The following is a 23,237-nucleotide window of genomic DNA, read 5'->3' as shown; positions in this document are numbered from 1 at the left end:
AAAAAAAGAACCAACACAATCTGCTGAACTGGCTTGGTGTAGTGGTTAAAGGCTAGAAACCAGGAGATGGTGAGTTCTAGTCTCATCTTAGGCACGAAAGCCAGCTGGGTGGCTTTGGGCCAATTACCAGGAGATGGTGAGTTCTAGTCCTGCCTTAGGCATGAAAGCCTGCGAGATGACCTTGAGCCAATCGCTAGGAGACCGTGAGTTCTAGAACCGCTTTGGCCATGGAAGCCAGCTGGGTGACTTTGGGCCAGTCAACAGCAGATGGTGAGTTCTAGTTGTATCTGAAGAAATGAAAGTCAGTTCCATGACTTTGGGCCAATCACTAGGAGACCGCGAGTTCTAGTTCTGCCTTAGGCATGAAAGTCAATTCCATGACTTTGGACCAATCACTAGGAAACTGTGAATTCTAGTCCCACCTTAACCATGAAAGCCAGCTGGGCAAATCAGCTCCATGACTTCGGTCCGATCACTAGGAGATGGTGAGTTCTAGTCCCGCCTTAGGCATGACAGCCAACTGGCTGCAATAATTCAGAATCTTCTTACTTAAGTAGGGTAACTTGCTGGTGATTTCCAAATGTTTCTGCTCGTTTATGCCTTCTTACAGTTGCAAAGGTTGAGAAACATAGTTCTACTCTGTCTCAAATGTGCTTTTTTCCAAAAAGGCAACTGGGCTTTCTTCGTTTTTTCCTTGGAAGTGTTGTGGTTCACCAGCAGCCTGTGCAGACGGCAGCGGAATCAGGCAGTGGGGAAGGACGGGGATCACTCTGGAAGTCTGGGGAGGACTCAGATGAGGGTCCCGCGTCCGATGCAGAGATGGGGCCAGGACCATCTGGGAGTGGGGGGCTGCCTCCGGAGCCTCCGGAATCTGGCAGCAGCAAGGCAGAGGACTCAGGGGAGCCTGTTCCCAGTGCGTGTGTGTGCGCAGAGCTGCTAGAAGGCAAGAGCAGCTGAAACAAAAAGGGGAAAATCGGGAGTAAGGCTGGGAGGTGATTGTCCCTCCCATAAGGGATAAAGGACAGGCAAAGGTGAGGAAACCTTTGCAGGAAGCAAAGTCATTCGCTCTGCTCGAATTAATCCTTGAAGCTCTGTGTGGACTTTGTACTTCGGTTGTTTTTTTTATAATTCATTTGGTACTTTAGTTGTTGGCAGCAATTCAAAGGAGAGAAAGGTGAGTGCTTATCTCGAGGGACTATTTGGGACTCATTCCCGGCTGGGAATGAACATAATTCCCAGCGTTGAAATAAAACATTTGTTTTAACTAAGCGTGTGCTTAATTACGGTCTTGGGAAGCCTTGGTTCAGAACAGGAAGACGTTTCACTTCTCACCCGAGAAGCTTCGCTGCTTCTGAACTGACCCTCCCTCCAAGGAGAACCGAAGAAGCTTCATGGATGCCTCCAGAAGTTGTAAATGCTCCAACACTGGAAGTTTCTAAAAAGAGGTTGGATAACCATTGGTCTGAGAAGCAAAACGACTTCCAAGGCAAAACAAAGAAAGCCCAGCTGCCTTTTGGGGAAAAAGCACCGTGATCTGGATGGCTGGAGAACCTCCACAGACACCATTGCTCTCTCTCGTCTTCCACAGTCAGATCCTGCAGCCTACCTCCCCGGTCTACCCTGACCACAACGGTGACTTAATGTTGCTTTCTGTCTCCGTTCCAACAAGAAAGCATTTAAGAAATAAGCCCCCGGGAGCCCTTTTTTACAGCTTTGGAGGGCAAGCCTCCATCCTTTCCCGCGGCGGATTCTGCTTTAATGAACTTGTCTGTTGTGGGAAGGTCTTTCGCTGAAGGCAAGATTTAGAGGGGCGGCCGGAAGCATCTCAGACAGCCAGCCACCTGTCTGGCTGCCAAAAGCTCTTTTACCTAAATTGGGTTACAGAGTAGTACCGAATCATTATCCGCCTGCGTTCGTACAATCCATCATCGAAGACCAATGCTCTTCAGAGAGCCAGTGAAACCATTAAGAATTAAGAATTCAGGCCACGAGACCCCAAGAATGGAACAGGACGGCAACCACCACCCCTTCCCCCAAGAAGTGAATACAAAGGAAGGGCGCTATCTGGATCTTAGCTGTTTAAAACAAGCCTCCGTGTCCTGCCGTGACCCACCTACCAAAAGCCAAGTTTATTATTATTTCCCCCCCCCCCCAAAAAACTATTAATGACAACCTTTTGCTCGCCGTAAGAATTCGGAGAGATGGAGAGGTAAGCTGGGATGCCCTCAGATTCTTATCTTTGGGGGGTGGGGGTGGGTGGGGGGCAGAGCAGGGACCATGTTTCATCAGATTCTCTTTTTATAAAAACATTTTTTTTAAAAAAAGTGCCAGAGCTTAGCCACATCTAAGATAAGAAGGCCTTCAACATGGAAATCTGCAGCTGGCGCAAATGCAGATGTGGCTCCCCCTGGGGAATTCTGGGAGTTGGAAGTCCACGCACCTTAAAGCGGTTTGAGACCGAAAAGCAAAGTTCTAGAGCAGAGGTGGGTAACTGGGGCCCCTTTACGACCTGCAGACTCCCAAAATTCCTGAGCCTGCCTAGGCCAAGTTCTAGTCCCTACCTTAGGCATGAAAACCAGCTGGGTAAATTTTGGGCCAGTTGCCCTCTCTCAGCCCAACCCACCACACAAGATTGTAGTTGCTGTTGTAGGGAAAATAGGAGGAAGGTGTTGGATATGTTCTCTGGCTTGAATTAATTTATAAATTGGGCATAAAATGTCGCCCAGACAGCTTTCATGAGTAAGGTGGGACTAGAACTCCCAGACACTTGGTGATTGGCCCAAAGTCTCCCAGCCAGATTTCATGCTAAGCGGAGAACTAGAATTCACCATCTCCTGGTGATTGGCCCAAAGTCTCCCAGCCAGATTTCATGCTAAGCGGAGAACTAGAATTCACCATCTCCTGGTGATTGGCCCAAAGTCTCCCAGCCAGATTTCATGCTAAGCGGAGAACTAGAATTCACCATCTCCTGGTGATTGGCCCAAAGTCTCCCAGCCAGATTTCATGCTAAGGGGAGAACTAGAATTCACCATCTCCTGGTGATTGGCCCAAAGTCTCCCAGCCAGATTTCATGCTAAGGGGAGAACTAGAATTCACCATCTGCTGGTGATTGGCCCAAAGTCACCCAGCCAGATTTCATGCTAAGGGGAGAACTAGAATTCACCATCTCCTGGTGATTGGCCCAAAGTCACCCAGATGGTTTTCATGCTAAGGGGAGAACTAGAATTCACCATCTCCTGGTGATTGGCCCAAAGTCACCCAGATGGTTTTCATGCTAAGGGGAGAACTAGAATTCACCATCTCCTGGTGATTGGCCCAAAGTCACCCAGATGGTTTTCGTGCATAAGACAGGACTAGAACTCCCAGATGCCTGGTGATTGACCCGAAGTCTAGATTCTAGGTTCTAGGATCAGATCCAGGAATGTGCTTCATTTATGAACCAGGCCTTACCTTGGCTTGCACAGCGTAGGATGCTAGAAGGACGGAAGCTTCCGGAGGACAGTAGATCTTCTCATCCAAGATCTGTTTCTTCACCTGAACGAGGCAACAATGAAATGCCAAGACGGTGAAGAAGCAGCTTCCAACCAGCCAGTTTATTACCGATGATCATTCTTAAGCTGCCATCCTGAATGTATATATAATTACTAAGCCTTCGCTGAACACTTGAGGGATTTATGCTGGAATATACAAAGCTCCCCAATTTTTTTTTATTTTAAAAGAAATGTAAGTTGCAGAACCAAGGATGCAAGAGGAATGTTTGGGGAGAACATTCAAGTCCCCCCAAATCAGGATTTCCAAAGAGGTTTTGCAGCTTTGTTGAAATGGCATAAAAATATGAGCAGATCCGTCGTGCCTAATCAAAATGTTCATCCCTGCACCCATTTTAAAAGCAAAATTTTAAAAGGTGGTGCGAAGGCAACCCAAGTTGTGTTCGGTGCTCCCCGTTCCGAATCGATTCTACTTTTATTTCACTAATCTTTTAGCCATCTCTGCTCAGACATGGCTTAACATGATCATCCATCTCATTTTATTCTCTCCGCCACGGATAGAGAACAGATTTTCTTTCTTCTTCTTCTTCCTGCAGCAGGGGTTTGAAACGTGATCTGCTGTACTTTCTAATACATATGTAAATGAAAAGATTTAATATATTCTTAAGAGCTCTTTAGAAATGCATAACGCACCTCACGGAAAGGAATAACCAAGTTTGTTTTGGCTGGCTCTATTCTTTTTTAAACACCATTTTAATTGGTTTTTTTTTCTTTTTAATACAAGAAAGTTTGCAATATCCTGGCAGGAACATACTGTATGACTGAAGGAACAGGGAGCCCAGAATGTTAATAATTTTGTTCTAAGCTCCAATTAAGCTTGGCTTGACATCTATTTCTTAACCTCAGATAACACTGAGACAGTGTTATGTGCCCCTTATTAAACCGAAGAAGTTTGTGGATATGTAAAGATTTCGCTCCCTTATTTTTCCAGTTGTCGGACTGTGCACGACGTACAAATATGAAAACTGCATATACTTTTCTCTGCGCGGGGATGAAACCGCGGCTCCCATTTTGCTTCCTCCCACCAGCGGTGGCTGTGGGATTTGCACCCCCAACATAGGGTGCATGGAACATTTTGTCTAGAGGTCACCCCACAACTTTTACAGAACCACAATTGAGAGCAGAATTTCCATCGCTAAACGAGACCTTTGGATTTTACAATCTGAAAATGCCTCTCCGGTGGCTGGGCAGGTATCACACTGCCCCTTATAAAAAGGCCTTACCTGTAGGAAGAATAGGTGCTGGGTGATTTCCTGGACCAGCTCTTCTTCTGCGTTCTCTGGGTAAAACTTAGCCAGGAAGTAAAAAGTAACTGGTTCCTCCTTTGGGACATCATGGTCCAGCACCTGCAGAAGGATGAAACACTCCGATGAAACGCTCCAAATCTTTGCAGAATTTCTCTTTTATTACTCTTCGTCCGGGTTGGTTTAAGAAGGCATGGTTTAGGGAACAAACCGCAGTTGGCAGGGCTCGCAGGATATAATAAACCATGGCTTAAAATCACAGTCCCCTCATCAAGAAAGAAGTAAGCCTGTAGCACAAGGGTCTTCAAACTTGGCCAAGTTTAAGACTTGTGGACTTCAACTCCCAGAATTCCTGAGCTAACATGACTGGAGGAGGAGGAGGAGGAGGAGGAGGAGGAGGAGGAGGAGGAGGAATTCTGGGAGCTGAAGTCCACAAGTCTTAAAAGCTGTCAAGTCTGAAGTCTTACCTGTAGTGTGTTTTTGTAGTTCGTAAGCCACCTAACGTCACACTGAGTGAGCAGGCGGCTATATAAATGTTCGAAATAAATAAAAATAAAATTTGCCCAACCCACCTCGATCAAAAACGGTCCTGGCAACCATTGCACTTTTTTTCTTCGGCCTTATGTTAAAACCTGTTATTTTCAGGTGCTCCCAAAGACCCAGGGTCTTTACTAATTAGGGAACGGCAGCTGGATGAGAAAGCCGCAAGATGCTCGCAGTGACCATGGAGCACATTGTCATCTTCAGCAGATGTTCTAGCAGCTGTTGGAGAGTCTCATTAGTCTGTGCAGACGTGTCCAGTTAGAGGAAGAGACCTTGAGGGCCTGATCCTAATATTAATGCATTGAGGATCAAAGGTTACCCAATTTTGGCAGCTTGAAAACAGACTAAGGTGAGACCGTGTATTCGCTTGTCCTCCAAGTAAGTAGCACAAAACTGTTGTTTTTTTTTAAATCCAAATCAACCCTTGGAGAAGACTTTCGTGGTTAGGGTAGGTTAAAAATGGACGGTACAATTCTTTGTCGTTTCGAGGTGGGGAAATTGGTAAGTTCTTAAATTAGATAGGCTGTATTATTATTATTATTATTTTAAAGAGAATGTCTATCTATGGGGATTCTTAGTCCTCCATGGTTGTCCCAAAGACGTTTTTTTTTTTTTCCAGAGATAACTGGACTTTCTGGCTTTTCTTTGAAGACATTTCGCTTCTCGAGGACCAAGTTTGGGGCAGGTCTGACACAATCCATTCCACCTGCCTGGGGGCTGCACTGTTTCCTTGCTCTCCTGAAAGCAGCCGATCTCCATCAGGATCTAAGGCAGGGGTCTCCCAGCTTGGCAACTTACAAGGCTGGTGGACTTGTTGGTGGGGAATCCTGGGAGTTGAAGTCCACAAGTCTAAAAGCTGCCAAGAATTCCCCAGCCAGCCATGCTGCATAGCACATTTATGCACATTTGTTATGGTGTTAGGCTGGTTTTCAGATTCCCCGTGCTGGATGGGGAATTCTGGGAGTTGAAGTCCACAAGTCTTGCCAAGGTTGGAGGCCCCTGTTCTAGACATTTGAGCTTTGAAAGGGCACATCCCTTACCTTCTTGTCTGTTTTGAGCCAGGCTATCGTGTCCTTCATCATGTACTGCAGCCCAAAGAACCATGTTTCGCGGAGTCCCAATGTCCTACACACCAGGTCGAAGAGGTCCTTTCCTTTCCATTTCACCTGCACCAAGAAACGAAGTTAGGAAGTTAGAAGATCTTCTTCCCAAACCAAGTTGCCTTCAGTTTGTTCTGCTTCCACCCCAGTTGGGATTTGTGTGTGTGTGTGATTTAAATGGTTTCATAGTTTAATTCTAGTATGAGAAAATTCCATAAATGTGTAAGATGATCTATGCTAAAGTAGAGCAAATAACCTTTTAACTTGGCTACTAGCCTTTTATTCTTTAAAAAAAAATAATAATAAAGTTTAAGTTTCATATATTTAAAACATTTAGTGCCTGGGAATTTGGGAAATCTTCATAAAGAAGATTAGATACAACAACCCTTTCTCAGAAAGTCAAGGACAAGTTGCCCTGCACCTGGAGAGGAGTGTCTGGAGGAATGTCTCCAGCTGGGACGATGGTTGATTGGGCCATGTGATGGACGGATGGGTGCAGGGGATGGAACTTGGATTTCTCTTTCGGGAAAGGAAAACCCAGAGCTCTCCGATTCGGGTTTTCCCAGATGGGCCAATATGACTTCTTCAATAAATTCTTACTTGGATGAACTTTGCTTCTGAGTGCGGAATAAGAACGGGAGGTTTAATTGGGACGCTGGTACCTGGTTCATTCTAAAGGATCAAGAAAGCCAAGGTTTCTGCTAAAGGCACAGAGTCCTCCAGAGCAAGGGGCTTTTCAAACTTGGCCACTTGTGGACTTCATATCTCAGAATTCCTGAGCCTTTCTCTGCAGCTCTCCTGTAATCGGATGAAGAATTGTGCAAAAGGGGACAAAGGGGTTTGTACACAACCTGCTTGTTGTGATTGCAGCACCGAAGGCTGAGTCCACACTTCACGTGGCTAAACGGTGATAAAAATCGGTTGGGGGTGTGGGGGGGAAATGGACTTAATGTGACATGCTAATCCTGCCAAGGGCGGCTTACTTAAACAAACCACAATTAAGGCTCACTGTGGTGAACCTAATTGGCACGGCGAACGCCAAAAAAAAAAAAAAAAGAGAGAGAGAGAGAGAGAGAGATAAATAATCTGTATTTGCAAACGGGCTTCGTTTCGTTCCCTCGGCTCGCGTTCGGGTTAGAAAGACGGCGAGAACACGCGGCGGTTTCCCTCTCCGCATCTTCTGTCCAGGCTCCAAAGGGAAAGATTGACAAACGAAGAGGCGGTGAAGGATAAGAGGCAGGCCGCGGATAAGTCATCCTTGGCTAAAGGGAGGCTGGTAGGAAACGCAGGCAGAGAAAAGGCGCAGCAGCGTCCACAGATGCAGACCGGGTGCCCAGAGGAATCGGTGTTTTCAAACTCCAGCTGTGCTTTGCTAGGAAGGAGGACAAGGATCTTCCCCCGCTCACCCTCTTTCCTTCCTTCCTTCCCTCCCTCCCACCCTCCCTCGACGGAATTCAAGCCCAGCCACAGACTACAAATGAAGTGGAGCCTTATGTAACCTGGTGCAAAGTCTCTAATGAAGTTGGGGAAAACATTAGAATGCTGCAGTTCTTGGGAAACGAGAAAAGTGGGGGTGGGAGAGAGAGAGAGAGAGAGAGAGAGAGAAACAGGGAAGCCTGCTTGGGTGTTTGCTTCAAACTTTCAAAGACAGCAGGAACAGAGCTGGAAGGGATCCTGAAGGTCTTCTAGTCTAACAGATTAATGGGAAATTTAGCAAATGTTATCTACAAGAGCCGTGGTGGTGCAGCAGTCAGAATGCAGTATTGCAGGCTAACTGTGCCAGCGGTTCGATCCTGAGCAGATCAAGACTGACTCGGCCTTCCATCCTTCCGAGGTCAGTAAATGAGGACCCAGACTGTTGGGAGAAAGAGGCTGACTCTGTTAACCACTTAGAAGCTGTATGTAAGTGCTATTGTTATTTTTCCTTCCTCCCTCCCTCCCTTATAATCTTTCTCTTTCTCTCTTTCAATTCTTTTTCCTTCCTTCCCTCCCTCCTTCCCTTCCTTGTAATCTTTCTCTTTATCTCCTTCCTTCCTTCCTTCCTCCCTCCCTTATAATCTTTCTCTTTCTTTCAATTCTTTTTCCTTCCTTCTCCTTCCCTCCCTCCTTCCCTTCCTTGTAATCTTTCTCTTTATCTCCTTCCTTCCTTCCTTCCTAGCTTGCTTAAAGCCATGATTCTGGTTGCCATCCAGAAATCCAGAAAGAAAGAAATGTAATCTTTAATAAAGTCCCAGGCAACTGACTATCTGGGGTTCTATCAAGAGATTAGACCTCCCTCTGGACTTTTTTTAAGTGAAATAAATGACTTTAGTCCTTCTTTAATTTGCCCTCTTTGTCCGGGAGGGGCGGAAAATCCAAGCCACTGATAAGATAAAGCACAAATTGACACAGACAATAACAAAATGGTTAGGTTCCCTTTCTCAATTTAAGGTAGCGTGGTGACTGTAAATCACAGTCATGTGAGAGCCACATATTGATTTCATGTCTTGCTGCCACCACCCTGAACGGATGGAGGAGAGAATAACGGGGGCGAGGGACTTAATGAAGACAGGCTGAACTTCCTTCCTGCATTGGATGGGCTCAGCGGCCGGCAAAGATTCCAACCCGTGGTCAGTGATGGAATCAGTCCGCTGTCAAGCCTGCCTGGTTACTGTCAATTCTTTAGAGGGAGACACTTGTCAGTGAAGGAAAATCTTTCCGGTAGGAAACAGGAATTAAAATGCAAGGCTCCAGATCTAATACAGAAAAGGGGAATGGGTGAAGGTCACACCTTCTTGATGCTATAATCCCCAACCGAAATAGACTTGCACTAGAGGAAGACCCATCATTGAGTGGTGTGGTGGCCTAGAATTGGAGCTCTTGCCTCACAGTCGGCTGCGAGTTCAATCCCAGGTAGAGGCAGGTATTTCTCTCTCTCTCTCTCTCGGCACAGTGAGAGTATATCTGCCGAATAGAACTCCGCACTGGCAACAGGAAAGGGCAGACGGCCATTCAGCTTCATTCCGTTGTCCAGACTCCACCCGGAAAGGATTATGGGGGGTCATTAAAAGAAAAAGAAGAGGGAGACCCATAATTGGACTGCAAGACTGTAAGACGTTCTAGATCAGGGGTCCCCCAACCCCCCGGTCCGTTGGCCGCCACCGGGCTACGGCATGCCAGAAACCGGGCCGCACAAACAAGCAAAGCCCCGTCCGTGGGATGCAGGTAGCACGCAAAACCACATCTACAAAAAAAACCAAACCACTCTTCACGAAACCGGTTCCTGGTGTTCCGAAAGTTGGGGGTCGCTATTCTAAGGGGCACAAGGTGAGGTTCTCCCCCCCACCCCGGTGGTTCCTCTTTAACGTGGACGGTCCCCGGAAAACTCCTGGCAGGAATACAAATGTTCTTTTAACGGGTAGCCTTGTCATATTCCATTAGCCTTATCTTAACACGGCTTGTTGGAAGGATACGTGAACGAATTCCCCGATTAGAGGAGGCGAAGGGACGCACCGGCGGATATTTCCGCAGGTAGGGGATTTACGATCTGGGCTAAAATGCAACGGGGCTCTCTTGTAATTTATCACCGCATAAATATTTTTTAAGTAAACAGGAACAGGTACTTAAAATCCAGCCAGCTCCGGGGGAGGGAAGAAATTTGGGGAGCTGGCAGATCCAAGATTGGAGGGGTGCCGGGCTTGGGGGCGGGGGAAATCTATTAAGAGGGTGTCCATTATTTATTGCACTGCAACAGGCGGTTCGTTTGCAATTGGCAGGTGTGGGAACATCGCAGTCTATAGGGGCGCAGTGTCCTTCCCACAAGCGATGTCCTAACTGCTCCTTGGAAAATATCAGAGGGAAACCAAACGCAAAGCAGGAAAAAACTCGCCCGAAAGAACAGCCAGTACCAAACCTAATGCTCTAATTTGTGTTTTTTTTTCTTTTTTTGAAGAGCTAAGGAAAAACACTCGGGAGGGCAACGGTGCGTTTAGGGTTCGAATGCGCGACGGCGCTGAGACCTGTGACTTACGACCGTTTTTCACAGTGACAACCTCTGCAGGCCGTGTGATCAAAACCCGGACGCCTCCCAACTGGTTTGTATTTACGACCGTTGCCGTGTCCCGTGTGGGTGCGTGTTTGTGCGTCTTTTTGTGACCGTCTGACAAAGCAGAGTCAATGGGGAAGCCAGATTCGCTTAATGCCCGGGTTTACTGACTTACCCGCTGTAGTGGTCTGCTTAACAACGGTGGCAAAAGAGGTCGTGCCGTAGGGCAAAAACTCACCCGACGAAAACGCCTCTCTTCATTCATTCTATTTTTTGTTTTTTACAGAGTTCTGTAGGCGGGTTGCCATTTTTAGCCAAGGCAATCCCCCCAAAAAAAAACACAATCAGAAGTACTGGAACACAATTCAGGGAACAACATCTTCAAGGAGCTGCTGATCCAGTTCTACAGAGGAATGATTGAGTCCGTCATCTGCACCTCTAGAACTGCCTGGTTTGGTTCTGCAACCCAGTAGGACGGACACAGACTTCAGAGAGTAATTAGGACTTCGGAAAAAACAATGGCTACCAACCTGCCTTCCATCGAGGACCTGTCTACTGCACGAGTCAAAAAGAGGGCTGTGAAAATATCTACAGACCCCTCACATCCTGGACATAAACTGTTTCAACCCCTTCCCTCAAAACGACACTATAGAGCCCTGCACACCAGAACAACTAGACACAAGGGGAGTTTTTTCCCTGAATGCCATCACTCTGCTAAACAAATAATTCCCTCAACACTGTTCAACTACTGACAAAGTCTGCACTACTATTACTTTTAATCTTCTCATCACTCCTTATCACCCATCCCCTCCCACTTGTGACTGGATGACCGTAACTTTGGCGCTTGTATCCTAATGATTTTTATTGACTGTTTCCTAGTATGATTTGATTGCTTATTTGTACCCTATGACTATTATTAAGTGTTGTAGCTGATGATTCTTGATGAATGTACCTTTTCTTTTACGTACACTGAGCATTTGCACCAAAGACAAATTCCTTGTGTGTCCAATCATACTTGGCCAATAAAAGAATTCTATCTTATTCCTATTGCTTATTTGTACCCTATGACTTATTGTACCCTATAAAGTGTATCTTATCATTCTTGAGTCTTTTCTTTTTATGGACACTGAGAGCATTTGCACCAAGACAAATTCCTTTTGTGTCCAATCACACTTGGCCAATAAAAGAATTCTATTCTATTCTGTTCTATTCTGTTCTATTCTATTCTATTCTAATTTTCCTATTCTATATTCCTATTCTATTCTAGTCTTATTGTACCCTATGACTATTATTGACTGTTGTACCTGATGATTCTTGACTCTTGACGAATGTATCTTTTCTTTTATGTCCACTGAGAGCATTTGCACCAAGACAAATTCCTTGTGTGTCCAATCACCCTTGGCCAATAAAAGAATTCTATCTTGTCTAAAACAATTAGCCCGTTCAGGATTCACTCCGAAATAATTTATTAAAGTTAGACGCCAACCAATTCTCCACGATTCCGAGTGGCTCAGAACAGTCAAAGAAACGACAATAAAAACACAAGGAATCGGCAAGCCAAAAAGAAACCGAGGATGAATGAATAATTCATATTTCTGCTTGCTAGTAACAGAGTGGGCTGTTAAATATTACAAAGGAGCTCATTTCAGATTTTCCTTCTCCTGCCGATTCATTTCCTGAGAACCTACACTCTTAATCTCATCTTCTTCATTCATCTAGCAGGATAATATGATTAGCTTTTAAAGCCGTTGCAAGGATTAAAGACAACACTTGTGAATTCTTTCAAAGGTGATAAATAATCATTAGAAAGCAGGCAAGTAGACAGGAAGAAAGGTTAGAGGTGAATATACACACCACGAAAAGTGAAGATCTTAAAAGTCCCAAGTTACCAGAGGAAACGTAATCAAGGAAATTAACACTGGAGCAAATCCAGTTGTTAGATTCACTGCTGGAATAGTAGACTGGACTAAAGGTAGAACTGAAAACTTTGCATTAAAAGAAACCCAGAAAAATAATGACAATGAATCATGCCGTTCCATCCATGCAGAGATGTTGACAGACTATATTTACCAAAGAAAATGGTGGGCGAGGAGTATTGCAAGTACAGGAGGAGGAGGAGGAGGAGGAAGAGGAGGAGGAGGAATAATAACATTAATAACAACAATAATAATAATAATAGTGGTGGTGGTGGAGGAGGAGGAGGAGGAGGGGGGGGAAGAGAAAGAGAAGAAAACAAGAAGGAAGATGGAGGAGGAGGAGGAGGAGGAGAAGAAGAAGAAGAAGAAGAAGAAGAAGAAGAAGAAGAAGAAGAAGAAGAAGAAGAAGAAGAAGAGGAAGAGGAAGAGGAAGAGGAAGAGGAAGAGGAAGAGGAAGAGGAAGAGGAAGAAGGAGAAGGAGAAGGAGAAGGAGAAGAAGAATATATGGACAGTGAAGACGCACCAAAACCGAGGTCCTCAAGTTATGACCACAATTGAGCCCAAAGTTGATGTTGTTAAACGAAACATTTGTTAAGCCACCTTGCCCCATTGTACAACGTTTCTTGCCACTGTTGCTAAGAAAATCGTTGTATTGGTTAAATCAGTATTTGGATTTTCCCATCGACTTCCATTCCCAGATTTTCCCATCCAGTGTTAAGTTGGGAATTCTGGGAATTGAAGTCCACAAGCCTTAAAAAGTGGCCAAAGTCGGACACCCCTGTTTTACAATTTAAGGCAAAGCAACTCCTAAACAACTATTATCATTTGTCTTTTAATGACCCCATAATCCCTTACATCTGGGGTGGGGGGAAGAGAGGGGGTCAATTGAATGGGGCTGAGTGTTTATTGGCCGGATGCCCTTCCCGTCACCAATGCAGGGTTCACAGCAGATAATTCCATACCCCGATTCCCCTTCCCTCTGCCAGGAGGCCGCTGAGAAGCAAGCAAATAAAATATTTGTTATTCCCTCCCAGTTCATTCTGCGACAAAGGGATGTCAAAAATAGATGGATAAGGAGCGAGTTATCTGGGCCGTGAAAAGCTGTTTTTATTTTCTTATGCTGCATGACAACCCGATAATGACTTTTTAATTAAAAGCCATTTCTGCTAATCCACCAAGGAGATACTGTAAACAGCGTTTAAGGCGCCAGAACAAAACCCCTCGGCTCGTTCCGTGGGGACATACGGCGGAGATACGCAAGTGTGGATAACACACGGAGAGTCGCACTCTGTTAACAGCATACAAAAGGGCTAGGGGAAGATCAGAAAATGAAATGGGTTGTTTTCTTTAAAAAAAAAAATAGGGGTGTTTATGCAATGTTGAAATTTAAGGTTGCAAATGTGGTGTCTCCCAAGAGGCTTACATATCAGAATTATGTTTTCGTTTAGTTTAGTTTCTTGTCATATTGCACCTCGTACAATCAAATCAAGCACCATCTTCAGGGCACATCATGACCATGAAAATAAACACAAACACACATCCTTCACTCTCCACACACTGAATTGAAAACCCCCTCATATTGCATTCATATCTCACTATATACAGTAGAATTCAGTATAGTTCCTGCCCTGGGATAGCAGCTGATTCTCAGCCTAATTTGTCCTTGATTTTATTATTATCCTGTACCGGCTGCCGGATGGTAATAGTAATGAATAAGATCGTTATTGAACTCAATTAGTTTACAGAATCTGGTTAACCAATAACAAAGATATTGTTATCTTTTGGAAGTGCAAGATCAATGGTAACCAAGGGTGGGATTCTACCAGTTCGCACCTATTCGCTAGAACCGGTTGTTAACATTCTAAGCAGTCAGGAGAACCGGTTGTTAGAAGAAATTACTGGCCTAATCCTGTAAGGAAGGCAGGAAGGAAACATTCTGGTGTTGCTTACAGAAACTGCCTCTCCGTTAACCCTTATTACATTCTTGGCAGCACTAGACTTCCTGCCTCAGGAACTTCTCTGGAGTTTTTTCCCCCTCCTTTGCTGGTACTTTGCTTGTGTGGAGGGACCATTCAAAGTTACAATGGCACTGAAAAAAGTGACATGACCATTTTTCACACTTACGACTGTCGCAGCATCCCCACAGTCCTGAGAGGCCAGGAGAGGAGATGCGTGCCTCGATGTGAGTGATGTTGAGTTGGCCACGCCCAGCCAATAACATGACCACCAAGCCATGTCCACCCAATCACATGACCACCAAGCCACACCTACTACCTAAGCCACGCCCACAGAACTGGTTGTTAACAATTTTAACTCTCACCCCTGATGATAACAATAACAATAATAATGGGATGACGATTCTAACACTGTCAAACATTCCCAGCGGCCCATCCCGGATCCTTGAGAAGGACCTGAGAGGTGAATCAAAATGCCAAACCCAGTGTAAACATCTGGCTGACTGCGCAAAGAACCATAATAATAAGAAAGCAAAGGAAGCACCCATAGGAATGCGCGCCAACACCCATAACGCAATGCACACAGGGCCTCCACGCCCCCTTGCGCATGTGTGCATGACCTCCTGTGCACGCCCCCCCTGGGTGCCCCATGCCTTTCTGCGCATGCGCATGAGTCTTCCTCACACGCCCCACCCCCTGCACGTGACGATCAGCTGGAGAGCGGGTGGCGGGCACGCATGCGCAGTAGACCAGCTCTGGGGCTACGGCTTGCGTGCCGGCGAAGAGGGCTCGTCGTGCCACTTCCGGCACGCAGGCCATAGGTTCGCCATCACGGGAATAGAATAACAAGAGTTGGAAGGGACTTTGGAGGTCTTCTAGTCCAACCCACTGCTCAAGTAGGAGGCCCTATACCATTCCAGACAAAGCGTTATCCAATCCCTTCTTAAAAACTTCCAGTGTTGGAGCGTTCACAACTTCTGGAGGGAAGTTGATTGGAGGCCACTGATTAATTGTTCTATCACCAAATTTCTCCTTAGTTCTAGGTTTCTTCTCTCCCTGATTAGTTTCCATCTTTCACTTCTTGTCTTTCCCTCTTTGGAGAATAGCTTGACTCCCTCTTCTTTGGGGCAGCTCCTCAAATCCTGGAAGACTGCTCTCACGTCCCCCGCTAGTCCTTCTTTTCATTGAACTACCCAATTCCTGCAACTGTTTTTTATATGTTTTAACGTCCAGGCCCCTAATCATCTTTGTTGCTCTTCTCTACACTTTTCTCTACGTTAAATTTCATTTTGTTAGATATGGCCCGTTGTTCTGCCAAGATCCAACTGGATCTTGAGTCTTATCTTCTGGAGCGTTGGCTATTATATATGAGAGTTTGGAGGCATCTCTTAAACCTGGTTTTTGTGCTATTGTGTGAACCTGGAATGCTGACGGAGAACTGCAGGCCTTAAAAATAGAATAGAATAACAGAGTTGGAAGAGACCTTGGAGGTCTTCTAGTCCAACCCCCTGCTTAGGCAGTTAACCCTACACCACTTCAGACAGATGGCTATCCAATCTCTTCTTAAAAACTTCCAGTGATGGAGCATTCACAACTTCTGGTAGCAAGCTGTTCCACCGGTTAATTGTTCTGTCAGGAAATTTCTCCTTAGTTCTAAGTTGCTTCTCTCCTTGATGAGTTTCCATCCGTTGCTTCTTGTCCTGCCTTCAGGTGGAACGCCGTTCCCTTCCCCACCAAAGATGGTTCCTATTTTTCTACTTGCATTTTTTTTTTTACCTGCTTTCGAACTGCTAGGTTGGCAGAAGCTGGGACAAGCAACGGGAGCTCGCTCCGTGACGGGGCGCTGAGGATTCGAACCGCCGACCTTTTCTGACCAACAAGCTCAGCGTCTTCTGCACTGAGCCACCGCGTCCCTAGCTGTATCGCGCTAAATCCCTCCAATTCGTTGTGCGTGCCCCACAGCTTTTAAAAGCAACCACAAAGGTATTTACCTCACAATTGAATTCCATTTCGGCGGCCATAGTAATAATCCGAACGGTGAAGGTTTTGGGTTGCTTCCTTTTCAGAGAACTGAAACTCATGCGGGAGGCGATGGCCCCAGCCATGGCGAATCCCCTTAGACTTCACCCTGTGCCAAGGGGACGGGGGTACCCTGAGCCTTCTCTGGGGGAAGGTCCAAAGGGGGAGGGGGAAGTGGGAGAGAGTAACTAGGACCACCGACCCAGAGTTTAGATGCACAAGCACAAGGCCCTCCGAAGAACCAGCTGGCTCGTCCAGAGTTTTTCTAGGAGAAAAAGGTGAGGAGGCGTCCAACTCGCCCCCTTTAACATGTTTCCAAGATGGGGCTCTTGTCCCCTCTGGTTTTCCTCGCTGATGGGAGTCAGAAAGGAGCAAGAGAAAAAGGAAACACGCCCCCCCCACCCCCTACTCTGTTCAAAATGCGGAGGGCGCCCTAAATGGCAAAAGCTAGACGGGTTTTTGGATAGGAACTTAGTCTTTCCCGCCTTCTTCTCTGGCTCAGCCTTGCAAACGTCTAAAGGAATAGATAGATAGATAGATAGATAGATAGATAGATAGATAGATAGATAGATAGATAGATAGATAGATAGACAGACAGACAGATAGATATGGATAGATAGATAGATAGATAGATAGATAGATAGATAGATAGATAGATAGATAGATAGATAGATAGATAGATAGATAGATAGATAGATAGATTTATTAATAGATAGATCGATAGATCGATCGATAGATACATAAATAGATAGATAGATACATAGATAGACAGACAGACAAATAGACAGATTATAGGTAGGTAGGTAGGTAGATACACACACACACACTGGAAAGCAAATTGTTGGAAGAGGGCTTAACAGGGAAGAGGGGGGGCTGTTATTGGACTGGCACAACTCAGTTGCCCGCTGATGGGTGGGTTTGGCCCAGGAGGAAAAGGGGAGAGTGGAACATACACACACCCCAATTTTATTTGGCAAAGAAAACGTCTGGGAGTCTGAAAATCGGGCCAATCTTGACCTGGGTGGGAAGGTGGGCTCCCTTTTCAAAGGCTTTCTAATCCTCTAATATTTTTTGGGGGAAGGGGACAGAAACTGCCCCTCCATGAAGGATTCCTGGGGGGAGGGTTTTCTGGAGGGCCCCGGAGAAATCGGTCAACCCACTTCGGCCCTTCTTGTTTGGGGGAACCACGGAGGGAAGTCCAGAGCCGAAGAGACCTGGTGAGAAAGGGGAAAAAATAATAAGTGGGGTTAATAAGAGGAATAAACGTTCTGTTGATTCACAGAAGAGCCGGGAAGCTTTTAGGCCGCTTCTCCAAGGGAAACAAGCCTGGATTAATCCCCATCGGTCCCAAGCCACCATCCCGTTTCTGGAACCCCGCCAGAAAACCAAGGAGAACAAAATGGGGGAGGGGAAAGAGATGATCAATTTTGCAATTAAATATATAAATGGGGGGAGACCCCAGCAAGTAAAGGGACACTCTTTAAAAGGGGGAGGAATTATTGAATTCAAGGCTGGGGGTGTGGGGAGGAGGAAATAAAGGGTCTGGGGCTTCCAGCGACCACCAATCCAGTCTTCCTAAGACTTATCGGGAGGGATCACAGCTCTCAATGTCCAGATACAGATAATATGGGGAGGGGCTTTAAGGTGACGGGGGGAAGCTCTCAATTCCCCTATACAGGTATATGGGGGGTCTTCAAGGTGGCGAGGCTCCTTGTAATGAGGGGAGGGGGCTTCCTATTGTCAAGGCGGGTGAATTTATAAAGGGAGCCTGCCATAAAATATATGGGGAAGGGTCTCCAAAGGGCAAAGGGCATAACCTGGGGGCTTTTATGGGGCCTATTAGGGGAGGGGCTTCTATAAGACCTTTTGGGGGCAGGCGGAGTTTGAAGCGGGGTTCTCGCCCGGGGGGTCCAGGGACCTTCCCGCGTGGAAGGGGGCTGGGGAGGAGGCCCCCGGCCCAATAATGGGGAGGGGCTCCTGGGGACGGGGGGTCTCTCCTCGGGGTGCCTCCACGCCGCCCCCCCCCCTCCCCGCCGTGAAACGCTGCCCTCACCTCGGCCACCACAGCCTAACTTGCCACTCCTCGCCTCTCGCTTCTGATTGGCGGAGAAAGGGGCATAAGCCCGCCTCTGGAGGCGGGGCGCCAAGGTTTTGACCGCCCACTCGGTCCTGGGGGCGTCGGTCCCCGAGCGGGGGAGGACAATGCAGCAATTCCGGTTGCTGAGCGACGGTCGCCATTTGAGGGGCGGTACGAGGGGTCCCCGCCGGACTCTCACCCTCTCCTCCAAAATCTTTGCCGTGCCCAATCTTGGGTTTTTAGAGGCGCCGTTAAGGGTCTCTTCACGCGGCGAGATTTTCTCTCCCGCGAACCAGTACCCTCAGCGTGTTCCAAAAAGAACCGGAAAGGTGGAGGCGGGTGTAACCGCAGCCTCTAAGCGAAATGATTTGGGAAATGACGGATTGGTTGGATACGCTTGTCTATCCGCACGAACGGCCCACCTTCTTGCAATGAGCATAGACGCGAGGAAGGCAGACCGCCCCTTTGGAGGCTAGAGATGTCGCGGCCTTGAGCGCCCTCTAATGCAAGAAATGGAGAAGGGGAAAAAAAAGTACACAAGGGAAGTTATGAGGAATGAACTCCTGTTGTGCATTCACACAACACACCGAACCATAAAATAAATGAATGGGTTTAGTTTGCCTGACCCGCTGAGTTATCCAAAGGACCCAACGAATCAAATGAGGGCTGCGAAAATGCAACCAACCGATAGGGGGCAGCAGAGTTTGTGTTTTCTCCATCTCTGGCTTTTTTCCCCTTAGTGGTGATTGGGAAAACTTCAAGCCAGGTCCTCTAATTTTACTTAAGTGAATTGTGCAAAAGTAACAACTGCAAATTATTTGGACAGAGGAGGGGGGGGTTCGACTAGATGACCTACAAGGTCCCTTCCAACTCTGTTAATCTGTTAAAAAAATAAATTTATGGAGTTTCAACTAACCTGGGTAATGTATTGTGTGAATGAAGCTTGTAGAGTTTTTTTTAAAATAGTTTATTCTCAATTTCAACTTATTAAAAACAAAGGGATGTAGGAACAGTTTAAGACCACAAAAAAACAAACCAGAGATGGAGAATTGATTGTGAAGTATAATACACACCCCTTTATATCAGCTTTAGTCTGGATTTATATGTTTAAATCAGAGTTGAATAAATGAACCGTGATTAGCTGGCTTTGAAACGTGGCATCCCTGCACAGCTATGATGTCCAGACCAGGGTTTGCCTCGTTCGCAAAGCCAAAATAAAACTGCCCATTCTGCGGCTTAATCTGCTCTTTGAAGTCAGCACCATCTGGAAGAAGCCTTGCCAGTTTGTTTCGGGCTCTGAAAATTCAAAATACTGGCTTTAAATAACATATTAAATGATAAGCAAAAGAAATCTCATTCTGGCTTGAGGTGCAAATCTGGTCAGTGGTCTTAATGCATACGGGGAAAAAAACAGATGTTCCCAGCTAAAAGCACTTTAATTTGCAGTATTTTTAAGCCACGATGTCTCTCCCTCATTAACTTGAAACATCCAGAGGGAAAAAAAAAAAGTTTATTTAGTAGCCCTAAATAATATTGAGAAGAAACACTTTGCACTTTGCTTAGCCAAATCAATCAAAGCTTTGGCAACCACAAACACACAGCAAAGCTTGGTGAGAGTTCACCTTCCTTTATGGCAGTGTGTGGGGGCAAATTTGCCTCTTTTATTTGCTGACATTAAAACCTACGGTCGATTAATCAATAACTCAAAGGTAAAATTCAACAGGTAAGTCAAGCACATTGTAGACATTATGAACTGACCCTTTGAGGCTGCCCACTGTCTGAAGCATTATGCAATGCGTGAATCCTTGTTAAATAACAAGCTAAGATAATGCAAACCTAACAGCAGGCAAAAAATAATAATAATTAAAACCCCTAAACTGGCCATTCTCCAGGTCAAGGGGAAAGATTTAATTATTTCCCCAGCGTGTTGAAAATTCTGCCATCCATCATTTTTGCAAAATGTTCATTGAAACCCAGCAAGCATCCCATTCTGGAGACATCTGCTACTGTGCCCCTCAAATGCCCTTGCCCAGTGCCAGCCTATTATCATCATGGATCATTCCGACATCAGAGATGGGGACCTGATCTGCATTCCTGGCCTGGCTGAAGAAGACTAAGCCAGCTTTCGTTAGCTGGCTGAAGCTACCATGGTGCGTAGCCAGCATAATTTGTGGAAATGTTGTGAACCCCGGTCAGGTCAGCTGCTGTTGTGGTTCACTGGCAGCAGGTGCAGATGGCGGAGGTCTCAGAGAGCGAGGACTCGGATGAGGGGCCTGCGTGTGATGCGGGGATGGGGCCAGGACCATCAGGGAGTGGAGTGCTGCCTTTGGAGACTGTGGAGGCTGGCAGCAGTGAGGAAGAGGCCCCCGAGGAGCCTGTGCCCAGTGCGCATGCACGCAGGGCTGCTCGAAGGAAACAGCAGCTGCAGCAGGAAGGGCGACTCGGGAGTAAGGGTGCAAGGCAATGGCCCCTCCTTTAAGGGATAAAAGCCAGCCCTCAGAGGTGGGATTCTTTGCAGGAAGCAAAGAAGTTTTGGCACTCAAGCCTTGTGGACGTTCGAACTATCTTAGTTTGTGTTTGGAGACTCTTTTGAAATATTTCTTGGCAACTTTATCTAGCGTTCTGGGCAGCCTTGCATAACCTTGGCAAGGCTCGTTCTTATCAGAGACAATTAGTCTGAAACAGCCTTTTAACCGGGAAGGAACGGAATTCATAAGAATAATTAAAAGGTTTTGCTGTTTCCTCCATTTCGTGTTTGTTTCCTTGGAACAAGGTTTGGGTCAGAACAGCTCCGGAGTTTTAAAACCACACCCAACTTCTTGCTTTCCCTGGGTGTTTTTAAAACTTCAGTCTACAGTGTTTGGTGGCCTCAGTGGTCAAGTCAACCCTGAAAGGTAGGCCAGTTCAGAAAACAAGGTAAGGCAAGGCAGGAATTGCAGGAATGCGACTTGCTTATATAGCATGGCATTTAGCAATTTTTAAGATGTAGAGAATACAGAATGACAACAGTCAGAAGGAACTTTAGAGGTCTTTTAGTCCAACTCCCTGTTTGAGCAAGACACCTTACACCATTCTGGACAAAGAGCCGTCCAGTCTTTCCTTGAAAATTTCTGTGCATTGATTATAGTATTATTCTGTCGCTGAAAAGTTGCCTCGTTAGGTCATGAAAGGTCTGCAAGAAAACCACCAAGCTCAAGAGAGCACCAAGGACCCCACGGTTCTCTCCTCGTCCTCCTCCTTTCCTTCTAGTAACTGATGATGTTACCTAGTTGGGTAATGAAATGCTTGCAAGACAACAAGCAAGATCAGAGAGCATCAAGGACCCCACAATCCTCATAAGTGTGCACTTACGAAAGAAAGTTTGATGTTTTTGTGTTTTGTTTGTTTTTGTTTGTCTTTAAAAACCAATAAAATTTGCAAAAAAAAAAAAAAGAAAAAAAGGACCCCACAATCCTCCTTCTTTCCACAAACCCCACTCGCTTCTAGCGTTCATGATGTTACCTAGTTTGGGTCATGAGATGTCTGGAAAAAAAACAACAAGCAAGCTTAGAGAGCGTTAAGGACCCTCCTCCTTCTCCTCCTCCTCCTTTTCCTCTTCCTCCCTTTTCTTCTTCCTTCTCCTCTTCCTCATTCTTTCTTTCACCTTCTTCTTCTTCTTCTTCTTCTTCTTCTTCTTCTTCTTCTTCTTCTTCTTCTTCTTCTTCTTCTCCTTCTCCTCCTTTTCCTTCTTCTCCACTACCATTATTTCTTCTTCCTTTCTTCTTCTTCTCCTTCTCCTTCTCCTGCTGCTTCTGCTTCTACTTCTCCTCCTCCTCCTTTTCCTCTTCCTCCCTTTTCTTCTTCCTTCTCCTCTTCCTCATTCTTTCTTTCACTTTCTTCTTCTTCTTCTTCTTCTTCTTCTTCTTCTTCTTCTCCTCCTCCTCCTCCTCCTTTTCCTTCTTCTCCACTACCATTATTTCTTCTTCTTCTTCTTCTTCTTCTTCTTCTTCTTCTTCTTCTTCTTCTTCTTCTTCTTCTTCTTCTTCTTCTTCTTCTCCTCCTCCTCCTCCTCCTTTTCCTTCTTCTCCACTACCATTATTTCTTCTTCTTCTTCTTCTTCTTCTTCTTCTTCTTCTTCTTCTTCTTCTTCTCCTTCTCCTTTTCCTTCTTCTCCACTACCATTATTTCTTCTTCTTCTTCTTCTTCTTCTTCTTCTTCTTCTTCTCCTCCTCCTCCTCCTCCTCCTCCTCCTCCTCCTCCTTTTCCTTCTTCTCCACTACCATCATTTCTTCTTCTTCTTCTTCTTCTTCTTCTTCTTCTTCTTCTTCTTCTTCTTCTTCTTCTTCTTCTTCTTCTTCTTCTTCTTCTTCTCCTTTTCCTCCTTTTCCTTCTTCTCCACTACCATTATTTCTTCTTCTTCTTCTTCTTCTTCTTCTTCTTCTTCTTCTTCTTCTTCTTCTTCTTCTTCTTCTTCTTCTTCTTCTTCTTCTCCTCCTCCTCCTCCTCCCCCCTCCTCCTCCTTTTCCTTCTTCTCCACTACCATTATTTCTTCTTCTTCTTCTTCTTCTTCTTCTTTTCTTCTTCTTCTTCTTCTTCTTCTTCTTCTTCTTCTTCTTCTTCTTCTTCTTCTTCTTCTTCTTCTTCTTCTTCTCCTTTTCCTCCTTTTCCTTCTTCTCCACTACCATTATTTCTTCTTCTTCTTCTTCTTCTTCTTCTTCTTCTTCTTCTTCTTCTTCTTCTTCTTCTTCTCCTCTTCCTCCTCCTCCTCCTCCTTCCTTTCTTCTTCTTCTCCTCCTTCTTCCACCTCCTCCTCCTCCTCCTCCCTGCAAAAC

At 45.8% G+C, this 23,237-nt stretch overlaps 1 protein-coding gene and 1 long non-coding RNA gene across 5 annotated transcripts in view; one reads left to right on the top strand and one right to left on the bottom strand.

Moving 5' to 3' along the window:
• NF2 (NF2, moesin-ezrin-radixin like (MERLIN) tumor suppressor) overlaps positions 1-16,946 on the bottom strand; it is a 56,051-nt gene extending 39,105 nt beyond the window's left edge. For all 4 annotated transcript variants that reach the window (XM_087913135.1, XM_087913133.1, XM_087913136.1 and 1 more), the window contains exons 1-4: positions 16,322-16,946; positions 6,376-6,501; positions 4,772-4,894; positions 3,451-3,534 (exon numbers count right to left, since the gene is read on the bottom strand). In XM_087913135.1, coding sequence (XP_087769261.1) covers positions 3,451-3,534; positions 4,772-4,894; positions 6,376-6,501; positions 16,322-16,435 — 447 coding nt within the window. In that variant the 5' untranslated portion in view covers positions 16,436-16,946. The remainder of the gene's footprint in view (positions 1-3,450; positions 3,535-4,771; positions 4,895-6,375; positions 6,502-16,321) is intronic.
• LOC148124627 (uncharacterized) lies at positions 7,434-11,571 on the top strand. Its single transcript, XR_015739653.1, has 3 exons — positions 7,434-8,337; positions 10,367-10,508; positions 10,746-11,571. It is a non-coding gene; the product is annotated as an uncharacterized LOC148124627 (long non-coding RNA).
• Positions 16,947-23,237: the final 6,291 nt, after the last annotated feature.

This window comes from Pseudonaja textilis, chromosome 15, assembly GCF_049901715.1.
Source record: "Pseudonaja textilis isolate UNSWEBS1 chromosome 15, rPseTex1.2, whole genome shotgun sequence".
Lineage (NCBI taxonomy): Eukaryota > Metazoa > Chordata > Lepidosauria > Squamata > Elapidae > Pseudonaja > Pseudonaja textilis.
This window is presented reverse-complemented; position numbering and strand designations above follow the sequence as displayed.